General features: G+C 42.8%; 2 protein-coding genes across 5 annotated transcripts in view; one reads left to right on the forward strand and one right to left on the reverse strand.

The window, feature by feature from the left end:
• The first annotated feature begins 530 nt into the window (after positions 1-530).
• The window catches only part of kcnj6 (potassium inwardly rectifying channel subfamily J member 6), a 15402-nt gene continuing 15 nt past the window's right edge, over positions 531-15917 (forward strand). Inside the window, exons 1-3 of the mRNA XM_030360526.1 lie at positions 531-712; positions 11372-12287; positions 13573-15917. The exon at positions 13573-15917 is cut by the window's right edge and continues 15 nt beyond it. Coding sequence (XP_030216386.1) covers positions 11390-12287; positions 13573-13928 — 1254 coding nt within the window. The 5' untranslated portion in view covers positions 531-712; positions 11372-11389 and the 3' untranslated portion in view covers positions 13929-15917. The remainder of the gene's footprint in view (positions 713-11371; positions 12288-13572) is intronic.
• The window catches only part of pou2f3 (POU class 2 homeobox 3), a 12024-nt gene continuing 11762 nt past the window's right edge, over positions 15656-15917 (reverse strand). For all 4 annotated transcript variants that reach the window (XM_030360524.1, XM_030360525.1, XM_030360523.1 and 1 more), the window contains one exon: positions 15656-15917. This exon is cut by the window's right edge and continues 699 nt beyond it. The gene's annotated coding sequence lies outside the window, so the exon portion shown is untranslated.

The raw sequence follows: 15917 nt of genomic DNA on the forward strand, positions 1-15917 counted from the left end.
CATTTATCAATCAAACACCAGAATATGATTGATTACGGATTGGGATTAAGAATATTTAAGAATATAGAAGGAACTAAACATAAAAACCCAACATAATTTTAATCCTATATTGGTTTTAAAAATAAATTAGAATCAGACACACAAACTAGAAAAAGAAAAAAGATGTTGACCTGAGAATGGGGTTAGGACCCAAAAAAGGGGCTAGGACCAAGAGAAGGTCCACCGATTTATACCGTCGCACAGGGAGGGCTGGGGCGCCACCTGTTGATCAACCTCTCTCTCTCTCTCTCTCTCTCTCTCTCTCTCTCTCTCTCTCTCTCTCTCTCTCTCTCTCTCTCTCTCTCTCTCTCTCTCTCTCTCTCTCTCTCTCTCTCTCTCTCTCTCTCTCTCTCTCTCTCTCTCTCTCTCTCTCTCTCTCTCTCTCTCTCTCTCTCTCTCTCTCTCTCTCTCTCTCTCTCTCTCTCTCTCTCTCTCTCTCTCTCTCTCTCTCTCTCTCTCTCTCTCTCTCTCCCTCTCTCTCCACCTCTCTATCAGGGCTGCCTCTCGGGTGGAAGAGGAGGGGGAGTATCGTTCACCGAGTGACAGGAAATGAATCCTTCACTAAAACGATGGAGGAGAGGATGCATTAAAAATAGAACTGGTCCTGAGCGATCCGATAGCACACCGTGCAGAGCAGAATCACGGTGATGACAACGACACATTAATCCATAAGGTGAGTCCCTTTAGCCTCCGTCTTTCTTTATATGTAGCCTATATGTATTGTTGTGCGTGTAGCCCGTTACAGTGTTGTAGTCTACCGTCCAACCCCCACATCTGCAGAAAACAGAGAACAGAGACGAACGGCCCCTGCTCTCATTCAGTCCACGCCATATTTCAAAGTACAAACCGAATTGCTTTATAAAAGGCTAATTACAAATCTTTCCAAGATCTCTATTTTTTGCCTTTAGACTATTTTATGAAATCCTCTCATACAAAAAAAAAAAAGACTGTCGATCCTGTCGAACTGTTGTTCCGAGCTCCGTGGTATACTGATCATTCTGTCCTTTAATAACTCGGAGTAATAGACTTCTGTTGGGAGATAGATGAATTGATTGAATACTGTTTAACCAGTTGAACCAGTCTATTATTAATGGATGAGGAGCTCGTCTCCATGGCGACGGAGAGATCTCCCGGTTATAAGATGTGGCGCGTGGGCGCACTATGTCCGACACATCTCTTATGCAGCCTCCTGTCCACTCCATGAAACACTGTTGGGTACTTAAAGACGCGATGCTCATATGGGGAAAATGTTTATTTAGCAGTCAAGGTAGTCGAGTGTTTTGGGAGTGAAGCAAGGCAGTAGACCTTGAGTCAATATTGGGGGTGGGGGGGAGAGGGGGGGGGGGGACCAAATCTCAACTAATAATTCACTTTATTCTGCAAGAGAAAAGTAGTAGTACACAACTGGATTCGGACCGGGAGAGTTTGGGTTATCAGCAATGGCGGCTGGTGATCAAAAATGTTGGTGGGGCGCTGTAATCGACGGGGGTCTGGGGTCCCCCACAATTTTATTTTTTTAGTAGATTTGATTTCCTGTATTCTCATTCTGGTGCATTTTGGGGTTGGCCACTACCTGTTAGGCCTACCTACTAAGGCCTACCTACTATTTATTCGGTTTATATGCTACAGGCTGAAAGACTTATCTATGTAACTTACTTGCTCCTTTTTATTATAACATTGCTTGGGGAGTCCAATTCCTCCACTGAAATGGGTGGAAAGTGCTTAGAACTCTGCTAGTTAGCGATCTATCTCTTCTCTCCATGTAGTTGTGTTGCGCGAATGCTGCTGAGGGAGGTAGCCTATTTGATTGATTAGCTGAATTGTCCAATCATTTGGTATAACAAAAAAGAAAAAGCGATACCATTGGCCTGGGGCGCACGCTAGTGCGACCCGAGGGCGAATTTTCTTGGGCCAATGAAAAGCTGTCTTGAGACAGCAATAAATTTGCGACCTTTATAGTGTGGCGAAGTCACGCCCCTTCCAGTAGAGCCCATGGGACCTATGAGATCGAAAAATATGAATGGGTTTCAATGGAGAGAAAGTAATTTTTTCTGGTCCCAGTCTTTATATGCCCTGGATTACAGATATGTTGATTTGAATGATAATTTTTCATGCCAAGAGTTTGACCATTTATTGTGCAAAATTGTTCAGTTAAAGGCTGTAGAGAAAACACAATGAGAAAGACTACATGTCTCGTATATGACGTCACGCTCCCTGCAGTGGCGCCGCCAGAAGATTATTCCAGGGGTGGCCAATGGGGGCCACAGCAAATCTTAGGGTGGCATACAAAAAAGGAAAAGAACGTACGTAGTTACGTCCCGGGGAGCGATTGTTGACGGGGGGGGGGGGGGGGGGGGGGGGGGGACCTACGGATTTCAGTGACGGTTTCATTCCATCTATACGAGCAGGTGTGCGCCTGCAGCCAGAGGGGGCGCCAAAATGCCTATTCCCCACACAATGTTATGTCGTACTTCATTGATAACCGCTACGCAGCGCATTGATTGACAGTATTTCTTGTGTTGACGAACATCACTAACCTATCACATCTGGGGTGGCCACAGGGGTGGCCGATGAGTTTTCAGGGGTGGCCCTGGCCACCCCAGGCCACCCCCTAGAATCGCCACTGGCTCCCTGTGACTGGCGTGGACAAGACCGTCAATCTCCCCATCGGCATAATTGAAACCCTCCACATGCCCCGACTTATAATGGTTTTCACCTATTTCGATGCTTTTATCCTCCCCTTGGAAAAAAGCTGTGAAGTGGAGCAGAGAGATCGCCATGTCTGTACCGGAGTTCCAAGTGCGGGAGGTGACGTATATCATTCGCGTCGAGAGCAGCGAAGAGCTGTAGTTCACAAACCAACCTCACACAAAACCTAACGTTATCAAACCTCTTCGGGAAAATGTTTCGATTTCTTTGCGTGAAAAATTTGCATTTAAATCAACAAACAACATATGTGCAATCCAGGGCATATGCAAGTTCGCCGTCCGAGGAAAAGGGGCGTGTTCATGCGTGTCGCTAGACAACGTCCTCGGATCTCCGAGACGGATGGATAATAAAACGCATTGATCTGGCAGCCGAGTCAATCCGACACCCACACCGGCACCCCTGACTTGGAGGAGGGCTTGATTTTGATTGACCAATAACTAGCCTAGCCCAAATCATTGACATCCAGACGCATTTAAATGGTTTCTCGCAGTGGCAAGTATGGTCTATCAAACAATTAAACGAGATTAAACGCTATGTATTTTTGTTGATTTATTTCGTATTTATAATAGTAGATGATCAGTTGATGATCATAGTTAGCAGATATATATAAGTGAATATTACATAGGGGTGGCGCCCTAGCGCCCTCTATTGACCCACCGCCACTGGTTATCAGCGCCACGACATCACCTTCCACCACAACAAAACTAACAAGCTATTTATAGGCATTGAAGTCAGAACGCTGAATAAATAGCTTATTAATTTCTTCGCGGAATTACGAGTTGCGTGGCAGGTTAAATTAAGTGTAGCCTGATTACATTTGCTGATGATTATTTCGGATGGAGGTGGTATTTCGGACGGCGGCGTAAATGTCAAAGCATAGCAGAAAAAATAACAGGGATGTGTCCCCCCCAACGAATATTGGAATTACGGCCTTGGAGTGAGGTGACACGCATCACAATCTCAAAATAGAAAAAAATAAGGGACACTGGCCCTTTAAACTTGAATTTCATCATTAGATTACTTTTTAATCTTCCGTCATTATGAATAGGTTTCAGTCATAAACTGAGAATGGGGCTCACCTACCCACATGGAATACAAATACTAACATTACAGCAAGAAGAGATCTGTGGGGAGAAGGAAGTCTTGTAAAATACATTTCGTTATCAAATCGGCCTAAGTGATGCTATCCCATATGCTCTCAGTAACCTTCATTGTGTGCCTGCCCCCGAGATGGACACAGTAAAGGAATAGTTGAGGAAAACAGAGGAGATGGGGGAAAAAACCCACAGGGCGATGTGCAGGAATGGTGATAGTCCCAAAACCCAAGGGAACATCGGATCTGTGTGGACCTTGGCAAACTCAATGATGGAGTCCTTTCAGGGTTCTTGCAACCAACTTAAAGTCTGTGTTGAAGGGGTAATTTTCCAACGAGTTTGCGCAATAAACATTTAAACTGTTATCCATTGTATTTTATGTTTATCGGTTTCACAAAACAGAATGTAATGCAAAAAAATAGGTACTACTTTAGCGGTTTGCGATTGATGCTCATTTCCCCCACAATGCATTGCATCACATCATGTATGGGAGGCGACAGACCAAAGCCCACATTAGGACCCTTGAGAGTAGACTACTCAATAGATAATACATATATATATAGCCTAGTCAAGTCTTTATTATTGCCAAACTACACAAATCGTTGGGAATTCATTTCGGTGATTCGGCTCACACAGGACAGTACAAGACCACACAGAACAAGGGAGACAAGAAGTCTGACTGGTCATAGACAATAAAAATCACATTAAAACTAAACACATGCGTTGATAGATAGATAGATAAACATCTAGATAGATGCAGTGACTGAATGTTGATGATAAAACTGATTGATGTGCATAAGATGAGTGTGTGCGACTGTGCGTGTGTCCTTCCCGGCTTCGGGCATACTGCATGGTTATGAAGGCCTTGTTGCTGGTTGTGTTCTTAGTGAAGCAGCCTAGCCTAGGAGTTGGAGAAGTTGGTGTTATTGTGTACGTCTGTGCGAGAGCAAGTGAGAGAGCACACCCGCCGTGCTGGGGTTTGGCTTGTTGTGGGCTGTCTGCCAGCGTCCGCCAGGTTGGACGAATGTGCTTTGTGTATGTGTTCACTGATGTATCTGTCTGATCGTATTTGCTGTAAATGGATGGTTAAATAATGCCACACCACGATCCTTCATACTGCAGTCACTCATTTACAATTGCGAGTCTAATAGGCTACACCTGGCATTTATTCAGTTGATTGCTCTTCTGCGCCAGATTTGTGCCAATTATTGTCGTGTTAATGCACAACTTTGCCTCTCCTTGTTTTAAAACAACGTGCATCCAAACAACTTTAGACAATGTAGCCTCAGTGTGTCTTTATGAATACTATGGCATATCGGATTATCAAAATAGTTAGGTGTGTGCGTTTGTGTGTTGTCATGTGGGCTATAGACTGATTGTCTTTGCTTGCAACCATGAAATATTTTAATGTTATAGGCCTACTGCATATTGAGAAGAATTTGATTGATATTGCACAACAATCGGGAGATGGGGACCACCCCAAATATTGATGGGTATTTCGCACACTGGGTAAAAGCCTAGTGGCAAAGATGCAGGCAAAGATGTTGTTACTGGAGCTAGTAGGCTACCATCAACACGTGGGATAACTAATCGGTAATGTGTTTACAATGTCGGGGGAAAGATTCAATTAGGGATTGTCTGGGGGGGTATTTCACAGCTTGGACTGGCAGGTTAGCCCATAGCTAGCATTATGCCTTCTGTATCTAGATCAGGAGCCTCAAACTAATTTTGGTTCAGGGGCCACATACTGATTTACTGGACCGGACCAGTAAAATAATGGCAAAATAGCCTACGTCAACTCCAAATCTTTAGCTTTGTTTTTTAGTACTATGCTTTATCATTCAGCCTACATTTGTAGCCTACATAATCACGGATCACAAGGATCTATATTAGCACAACACATTTATTCACAGATAGGCCAATGGAATTTAAATAAAAAGCATTTCACATTCATTAACAACTGGTTTATTTTTTATAGAGTTGAGTGAATACATTTTTACATCTGAACACCTGAACCAACTCACCACACTAAACAAACTCAAGTGGGAGCTATGAAGAAAGCTATCATGCTGCCTTGAAAATGTAAATGTGCACATATAAATAAAATATACATATATAATATGAGCTATGAGATTAGGCTACATCGGATCAAACTGTTTTGTAGGCTACTGAAGCTGAGAATGATATGCTGCACAATATTCATTGTCTTTTACATGAAACCTGAGTAAACTTATTTTAAAGATCTGTTTTCATCAGAGTGCAAACATTTCTGAAAGAGCATCACAAGAATTAGGCCCAGGCCTGCTTGATGATTCACTTTTTTTTTTCTCACTGCAGTCTATTTGCTGCTGTTGGCTACTGAAACTTGGCATCTTTCAGCCTTTACGAGTGCATCAATATCAGCTGTCAAATCTTGAGTGGCAGTACATTTCACAATGTCATTCAAGTGTGTGTTTGTTAACCTTGAGCGGTGCTTTGTTTTATTTAGGTTCATTACAGAGAACAACTGTTCACAAAGCTAGGTAGTCCCAAACATGGATAAAAACTTTGCAGCCAGGGATGTTAATTTGGGGTACCCTGGCAAGAGATATTGATAAAATGTGCCCAAGCCCACCGACGCAAATTTCTCCTTCATATTGGTATTACATTGCAAGTCAATTATCTCGAGTTGGATGTCAGCTGGCATGTCATAAGGATTGACTGTAAATGGCGAGCGAAAAATTGCAAATTCCTTCTCTAGTTCACTGAAGACCTGAAACCTCTGCTCGAGCTCCTGCAGCAATCCTGTTATCTTGTCTTTGTATTGATCCATATCAGCATTACGTCCGGTCGCACGCACAGCTGTTAGACATGGGAAGTGGGCGGTGTCACCACTAGAAAGCTGCGTCTCCAAGAGCAACAGTTTTAACTTGAATGAGCGTGTACTGTCGTTATGCTGAGTTAAGATACTGTTAAGATTATTCAGTTGCTGTGTAATATCCACCATAAAGGCAAGATCCTGCACCCACTGCAGACGTTTAAGTTCCTTCACTGGGCTACCCTTTTTCTCCATGAACTGTCCAATTTCCTTTCGTAGCTTAAAGAAACGCTTGCGCACGGCACCTCGGCTTAACCGCCGTACTTCAGTGTGGTATGGTAGGCCAGCCTGAATGTCATTATATCTGAGAAAAGTGTCAAACGGACGGTGATTCAGACCTCGCGCTCTGATGAAATTTACAGTTTTTACAATCACACTCATAACATGATCCATTTTTTGTGTTTTGCAACACAACCCTTCTTGATGCAAAATACAGTGAAATGCCAACAATTCTTGTCCCCCATTTGCGGACTGTTATTTCTCATGGAATTTTGCTACAACGCCTGTCTTTCTCCCGACCATTGATGGTGCGCCATCTGTAGCCAGGCTGACGGCACGGGACCAGTCCACTCTGACCTTGTCCAGCACTCCAACGAGAGGGCTGAATATGTCATTCGCTGTTGTAGTGTCCTTCATAGGCACCAACTCAAGGAACTCCTCGGTGATTGTCAAAGTCTCATCAACACCCCAAATACTGTAAATATAGCCAGTTGAGCAATATCTGTTACATCAGTTTTCTCATCAATTACAACTGAAAAAGCAATAAATGACTTGATTTTGCCATTCATTTGGCTGCCCAAGTCTCCTGAGAGCTCTGTTACCCCATCTGCGACAGTGTTCCTCGACAGACTAATGTTGGCAAAGGCAGATCACTTGTCAAGGAACCCGACTTCTGCAGCCTTCAGCATGCATGTTTTCACGAACTCACCATCAGAAAATGGCTTGGATGCTTGCACTATCTCGTGAGCAATAAGGTAGCTGGCTTTCACTGCTGCATCACTGACCTCGCGGCTGAAAGTAAAAGTAGACTGTTGTTTCTTCAGACCAGCTAACAATTTGTCTATCTCCTCTTTTCTTAGTTGTCCTTTCAAATGGTGATAATTTTCTTTATGATGAGTCTCATAGTGGCGCAGAATATTATATTCTTTGAGCACTGAAACTTGCTGATTACATACCAAGCACACTGCTTTTGTATTCACCTCTATGAATAAATAATTCTCAGTCCACTTTTCCTGGAAAAATCTGCACTCTGTATCCAATTTTCTTCTTTTTGACAAAGACCTTTTGGTAATGGGGTTGTCACCCTTGATAATTTCTTAATTGTGGTGAAACAAGGACAAGTGCGGAATTCCTTCCTTTTTTTATTTTGGCTGCCCCCTAGCGGCTGGAGTGAGCATTTTGGTAATTTCTTTAAAAAATCATAACTCATCATCACAGGAATGGGCCAGAGACGTACTTTTTTTTGACTGACTTTCTCAAAAATGTATGCTCTACAAGTCGCAGGCCTGATCAAATCATCTCCGTATGCCGTATGTTTGACACCCCTGATCTAGATCATCCCACTAAGTTTACCGGTACTTATCTGAACGACATAACGACATAATCACTCTATATATATACTGTCACTAGATATAAAGAAAACGTTGACTTTCAATCAGCGCTATTCACTGACAGTAAAAAAAGACTGTCATTATTGTATGCTGTGCTGTTCATAGACTAGCTCCAGCACTCGTTGCTGCGTTCCGCTTTGAACGGTGAACTCTTTACACATAGACATAGTAGTTATAAAAAGCTAATAAAACTACAAAATGACTCCATTAATGCAGGCTATGTGGAAAATACTTAGGCCTATTAAAGAAAATGCGCCAACGCTGGCTCAGGTGCCATCGGGTTTTGAAAATTAAAACACTTTACATTTTCAATAAATCATATTCACCTTCATTTTACAATGTTAAAAATTCAATGTTAAAATATTAAACTCAAATATTTTCAACGTCCTAAAATTCAACCCGCCGAAGTCAGCATCAAAATTCAATGTACGAAATTCAGTGTTAAAGGTGTAGTTCGGAATTTTAGACATAGGGCCTGATTCCCGAGTTAGCCTTTGTGTTCTTTATCATTGGAGACAGTTTTCAACACATTTCATTCAGTCCTTCTAGTTGCAGAGTTCGCTCGTGCTAGGCTAGCGCAAGTCAACGGGCAATGCTAGCCTGCTAATAAAACCGTCTTACCCACTCCACAGTACACCCGAGGTAAATCAATTATAGCGCCAGACTATAGATGTAAATGTCTGTGTTGATAGAATAATGTTAGAAATAAAACCAACCTTGCATTGCATTGCATTTTGAGGGAATTGCTGTGTCTCAGCAGCAGTGTTATATTCCTGGTAGTGTTGGCTCGTTCGTTCGCGAACCGGTTCGAATGAATGAGTCTTTAGGACGAACGAACCGAACCGGTTCGTCTCTCTCGTTCGTTCGGTCGTCTCGTTCACCATTCGATTCACCGGAAACTCGACTGAACGAACGAACGAGTTTCTGGTAGCACTAATTCGTCTGAGTCTGACTGACTCAGCTGAGAACCGTGCAATGGCATGCATTCCATGATGCGAATCACCGTTACCGGAAACTAGGCTGAAGCGCGAACGACTCCTCCACGTTCAGTCGAGTTTCCGGTGAATCGATTCACCGAAAACTCGACTGAACTGGGAGGAGTCGTTCCCGAATCGTATGTTCGTTCAGCCTGGTTTCCGGTAGCGGTAAATCGCATCATGGTATGGACCCCATTGCACGGTTCTCAGCTGAGTCAGTCAGACTCAGTGGAGTTAGTACTACCGGAAACTCGAATGAACGAACGAACAAACGAACGATTCGCGAACGACTCCTCGTGGCGAACTGAATCACGCGAACTGGGTCACGGAAACAAATCATTAAATCCACCACTAATTCCTGGTAGTAGGCTACGGCAGCGGCGGACTGATACCTAGGTTACCGGCTCCGTTACCGAGAAAGTAGTCCCTCAAAATGCGATGATTCATGCGATGCAAGGTTAGTTTTATTTCTAACATTATTCTATGTTAGAAATTGATGGTTTTAAGGCACTGTGGAGACTTTTTATCACTTAAAGTCGCCGAGGGATTTGTAGACTGGTTCAGCTGTTGGACGCGTGCATTCAATAACTCTCACGTTCCTCTGCTTGCGATTAACCATGTATTTAAAAGATCCAAAGACAAAGAACGGATGCCTTACGGTATTATGGTCAAAAATAGTTTTCTCATCCAGCCTCACATCACCTCTACCTGTGCTGATGAGCTCTCATAACCTATTTGGGGATCCCTATTCCATTTGCGCTACCCAGTGTGGAAACCCCGAAACACACATATCATTGCATTGGCTGTAACAGGCACGGACGTATTGATTACTTGAAAGATTATGGGAGACCTACGTCGTTTATAATATTGTTAATAGTCCAATATAAACATTTCAGTTGCGTTGGTATTTAGTTTTCATTTGCTTGTTTAGCTATGTACAGTTAACAGTTAACTGTCATAGTCCGCACCTGGTTTTCCCATTCACCTGCCTGACACTCTGATCTCTCTCCTAATTAACCCACCAACCTTTACCTTTCCTCCCCCGTAAGGCAAGCCCACAACGGACCGAATATCGGCGTCGGTGAGAAAATCGGCGTCGGTGACATGAGTCTATTTGGTGTGGTCGCTCAAATCGGCAACGTCTGTACATTTCAGCCGATTTAACATGTGTAATCGGCCATTCGAGTCGGTCATTCTTTTACCATTCTGATTGGTGGAGGGCTAGAAGCCTGACTAGCGATTCAGTGAAGCCCGGAATTGAGGATGGTAAAGATACCAGATAAACAGTGTAATCGAAGATATTTTGGTCCAGAGAGGACCTGCTACTTCCGGTTTTCGTGTTTTTGATGCTTCAAAAAATAAATATCCTGCTCTAGCTGTATGTATGAATATTACTGAATTGTGTTTTTATTTTACTAATTTATGTTTTATTTGTGTTATATTTCATACCTTTCATATATTTATTAAATGTCATTTGGCTGATTTCAGATGTCTATTATTTTCATATACGGTTCAGAATCATATCAAAACATTATATTATGTATTGAGTAATAGTTATAATAACTAACTATTAGCAAAAGTCAGTGGAGATTATTATATATGTGGATTGGTTTGGTCTAGAGGTATTTGATATAGTGCAGTCATTCAGGATCAGCGAGGTAATAGAGTGTGTTGCTGTTTTCACACTGTCCCTGTAAGAACAAAATGCTTTTGACTTTAATAACGCATTTCCCATTGCGTCAACATCTCAGGAGATGAGCTATTTCTGAGATGCTGGAACCAACATGTCTGGCCCTAACAATCATTCCAATGTGTCTATGATTTATTTATTGAGTTTCTTCCACTTCACTGTTTGGCTTTTTCTGAAGGAGGAAACCCTCATCCATGTCCCTAATGCATGCTGACTATATCAAATGAAGCATATGTCTTTCAGAACATTTTAAATACATGAGTAAGCCAATTTCCGTCACAATTACTTTCAAACCTATGCAACTTAGAGGCTATATCAAAATAAATATTCTGTGTCGTTTGTGAAAACTCCTTAAAGTCATTCAAGTTTCTGAAATACAATTTTTGTGTGCCTAGGCTTGAATCTACCGGGAGATGGAGCAAGATGTAGAAAGTCCGGCCTTCGGGAGGCAGCCCATGTGGACCAAACCAGCCCGTGAAGACCTCCCTAAACAGCTGGTGGACAAATCCGCTGCTAAGAAGATCCAGAGGTATGTGCGGAAGGACGGGAAGTGCAATGTCCATCATGGAAATATCCGTGAGACATACCGCTACCTGACAGACATCTTCACCACTCTGGTGGACCTCAAGTGGGGGTTGAACCTCTTCATCTTCGTCCTGGTCTACACAGTCACCTGGCTCTTCTTCGGCTTCATGTGGTGGCTCATCGCGTACCTCCGTGGGGATTTGGATCATATCTCAGATGACCAGTGGACTCCATGTGTCAATAACCTCAATGGGTTTGTCTCAGCGTTCCTGTTCTCCATCGAGACGGAGACCACAATCGGGTACGGATACAGGGTCATCACCGATAAGTGCCCGGAGGGGATCCTGCTGCTCCTCATCCAGTCTGTGCTCGGCTCCATCGTGAACGCCTTCATGGTGGGCTGCATGTTCGTCAAGATATCGCAGCCCAAGAAGCGTGCGGAGACCCTCGTGTTCTCCACCAATGCTGTTATCTCCATGAGAGACGGTCGGCTGTGTCTCATGTTCAGGGTCGGGGACCTCCGCAACTCACACATCGTGGAGGCGTCCATCAGGGCCAAGCTCATCAAGTCCAAGCAGACCAAAGAGGGGGAGTTCATCCCCCTGAACCAGACAGACCTCAACGTGGGCTACAACACAGGGGACGACAGGCTCTTCCTGGTGTCGCCACTGATCATAAGTCATGAAATCAATCGGCAAAGCCCCTTCTGGGACATCTCCCAGGCCAGCCTGGTGAGAGACGAGCTGGAGTTGGTCGTCATTCTGGAGGGGATGGTGGAGGCCACAGGTAAGCAGATAGTTCACTGTAAACCATTGTTGAATGTCATGTTAAGATTTGTATTTTAAAGGTCTTTATTATATCCTGTTAAATACTTTAGGATTCGCTGTTTTCCTCTATCGCTCAATCCTCAACTTACTCATTGCACGTTCTCAAAGAACGTATAAACTCATATTTAACTGATATCTGAGGTTGTTAGACATATGGCCAGTTGTTATTTATATTTATTACACGGCTCTTCTCAATGCTTTGGAACGCTCCATTCACTTGCATGGGCCTTCACATCATCCGGCGGTGAATAATATTTCGATAATTGACCATTGCTAAGCATATAATGACCGCTGTCAAGGAAAGTGGATGTTTTTGCCATCTTCCGTTTCGCTCCGCAAGTAGTCCGGTAACTTATCAACCCCAGCATACTCGGTTGCTAAGCGACCTCAACCTCTTTGGCCGACTACATCTCCGCTGATCAACACTACGAACGCTTTACAAATAAATTGTAAAAAGACACACCGTGTGTTTACTTTTTCGTTTTGGTAAGTCGCAGTGTAATAAGCAGGATAATGTATAGAACGTTGCTGGTCATTATCGACAGGGCGAAGCAAGACACCTCCGCTTCGCGTCGGTGTCCTGTTCGCCCCATCGGGGCTTATTTTAACGATAATGACCGGCATTCTATACATTATCCCTTACTTATTTCACGGCTCTTCTAAATGCTGGGGAAAGCTCCTTTCACTTGCATGGGCCTTCCCAACTTCCGGGGGTGAATTATTTTTAGATATTGTTGCTAAGCATATAATGACCGCTGTCAAGGAAAGTGGATTTTTTGCCTCTGATTCACGTCTTTGGTAGCACTCCGCAAGTAGTCCGGTAACTTATCAACCCCAGCATATTCGGTTGCTAAGCGACGTCAATGTCTTTGGTGGACATCTGATGGCTAATTGGTTACCTTGTCGTATGCTATGTGCAGGCTGTTTCTCAAACGGGCAGTTTGAGCAATTTAGCAGTAGTTAAGCTGCAGATATATTATTATCGAGTACTTACTGCTTTGTCATTTGATAATGAAAGACATTATAAATATTTGAGTCTTTGTAAAACAATGAATCAATACATCATTTTGTTGGGTGTGAATATAGCTAAATTTACCTTGACGGCGTTCCCATTATGTCTATTGCAATTGTATGAATGCATATCTGATACACAGTAGGCCTACAAGTCTCCTTTGTGTTGTGTTGTGTTGATTTAAAACAGACGACTTCCCCTAAACCTCCCGTTGTGTGGCTTGTATGTTCAGGTATGACATGCCAGGCACGAAGCTCATATGTAAGCAGCGAGATCAAGTGGGGATACCGCTTCACACCGGTTCTCACCCTGGAAGATGGCTTCTATGAAGTGGATTACAACAGCTTCCACAACATCTACGAGACCACCACCCCCAGCTGCAGCGCCAGAGAGCTGTCAGACATGAGTGGCAGGATGCGTCTCCCTCTCACCTGGTCACTGGCCAGCAAGCTGAGCCAGCAGGGCCTCCCTGACACCCATCTGGAGTCAAATGTGAAGAAACTGGCGGACCTGGACAGTAAGGAGGACACGAAGCAGCCGGAGCGCAACGGGGAGATCGGAAGCATAGAGAGTGAATCAAAGGTCTGAGGAGCAGGCTGGGCCTGTATGTGTGCATGGATGTGATGGCTGAGCAAGGGTGGATTCAAAGGTATGATTGAGAGTTCTGATTGGTACTGAGGTCCTCCAGGTGCAAAGCGTTAACCAGGAAGCCCTGTGCTACCAGTAACACCCCAGGGTGACTGCAGTCTCATCTTATGTTGCATGTCCAAACGATGTAAACCTCTCCACACAAAGTAAACCTGTTCACACGATGTAAACCTGTTCGATGACGATATTTTCTATTCTAAAGTTCTAGGGAATTAGCATTTGTATTTTTGTACGTACAATTTTTGTTTCAACTGTAAATAGTAGAGACATTTGATATAAATCATATAGATTAATAAATATTCTAAACGTTTTGTTGATTTGAAGTGAAATAAAGTAAACATAGTGAGCATGTGTCGTAACAGCAGCACAGTTCTGTGAATATAACGGTGATATGGTGATTAGCAAATGTGTTTTATATTAGTACAACTCTAATGTAACTTACTAAATGTTTTGAACAAAACAGAATCGATTTTAATCTGATCTTATCTTTGTGAGAAGTCTAACCATTACAATGCACCACAATGGCAATTGTATATAATTTATAAAACTGAATGCCTTAAATAAATCTCCCAGTTTAACTATTCTACGTGGAGAAAGAACGGACAGTGAAGAGTCAAAAGTACACAGAGAATACATCATTGGATCGTTTCTACCCACAGCTACAGCCCTGAGAGAGAGCTGAGATGCTTTACCATCAGGGCAGCTGTCGTTGTTGATTCCATCTAACAACTGCAGCCAAGAAGTAATGTTAGAAAGCCAGATCAAACCGCCCAAGAAGATTTGCAGTTAGGGAACAGCTAGCCTGAGAGAAGGCAATGATAATATTATCACTAATCTAGTAACTTGTAATGCAAGCACACTGCAAGCACACTAACTGAAATGGACTCTCTCCGTAGCGCCCACACACGCATATTCAAAGAGGCCAATTTTAACGAGTTTAGGGGACAACAAATCCGACTGGTGCTCGGTCTGAATGTGAAGATCTGTCTTAATGGTAACTAATTTCACCTTAAAACATGTATTATAGTGATGTGTTGTCACATTTATTACGAAACAAGCCATTCCCTCTGCAGTATTGAAGCTGTAGAGACAGGCGGATTTTTAACCTGGAGGTTAAATTGATGCGGAGTAAAACAACTTCTCTATGCTGAATCAGATCCAGGTCAGGCATTGGCACAGTCAACTTTAAACAGATATTCTCATTGTGCATTTATCTCACTAATAGCTGACGGATGGCTATGCACCTTAAATGCATGATATACCAGATTACCAGTATCTAAGGGGATTACAGACGATCATCTAAGATAAATAATCATTGGTAAAGGCTAAGAAGAGGGTATGAGAGTTAAGTGTAAAAGGAGAGAGCATAAAGACAAGCTGCGGTACTTATTTGGCCTTTTTGGTTACACAAGGAGCTTGTATCAGTTTACAGGCCTTTTCAAAGATAGAGAGCATGTGCCTAAGTGTGCATGTGTGTGTGTGTGTGTGTGTGTGTGTGTGTGTGTGTGTGTGTGTGTCTCATTTTGAGCTAGGAAGAAAATAATGTTTCATACCAATCCCTGTCAAATGTTCATTCGGGATCCTACGTATGTATACATTAATGATTTTGATGACAATTATAATACAAAAAGTGTATATGTGGTGGTTGCTGGCACGCAAGAAGCAAATGGGGATCATTTGTTTTATAACATAAAATGTATTACAAAACGTTGGGGGGGCAAGGGTCTCTTTTAAAATTATTTTAGCTTCATGCACTGCATATGCTGTTCAGCATCTTCATGTTGTTAGAAAAATTACTTTCATACAAAAATGTTCAATGTCGAATGGCATTCAGCATAGTGGATTCTGATGATTATTTGGTCAATTGCATTATGTAAATGATATATGTTATGTAAATGACACAAGATGTAACATTTCAGTGTTATAAAT

Source organism: Gadus morhua, chromosome 7 (genome assembly GCF_902167405.1).
Source record: "Gadus morhua chromosome 7, gadMor3.0, whole genome shotgun sequence".
NCBI lineage: Eukaryota > Metazoa > Chordata > Actinopteri > Gadiformes > Gadidae > Gadus > Gadus morhua.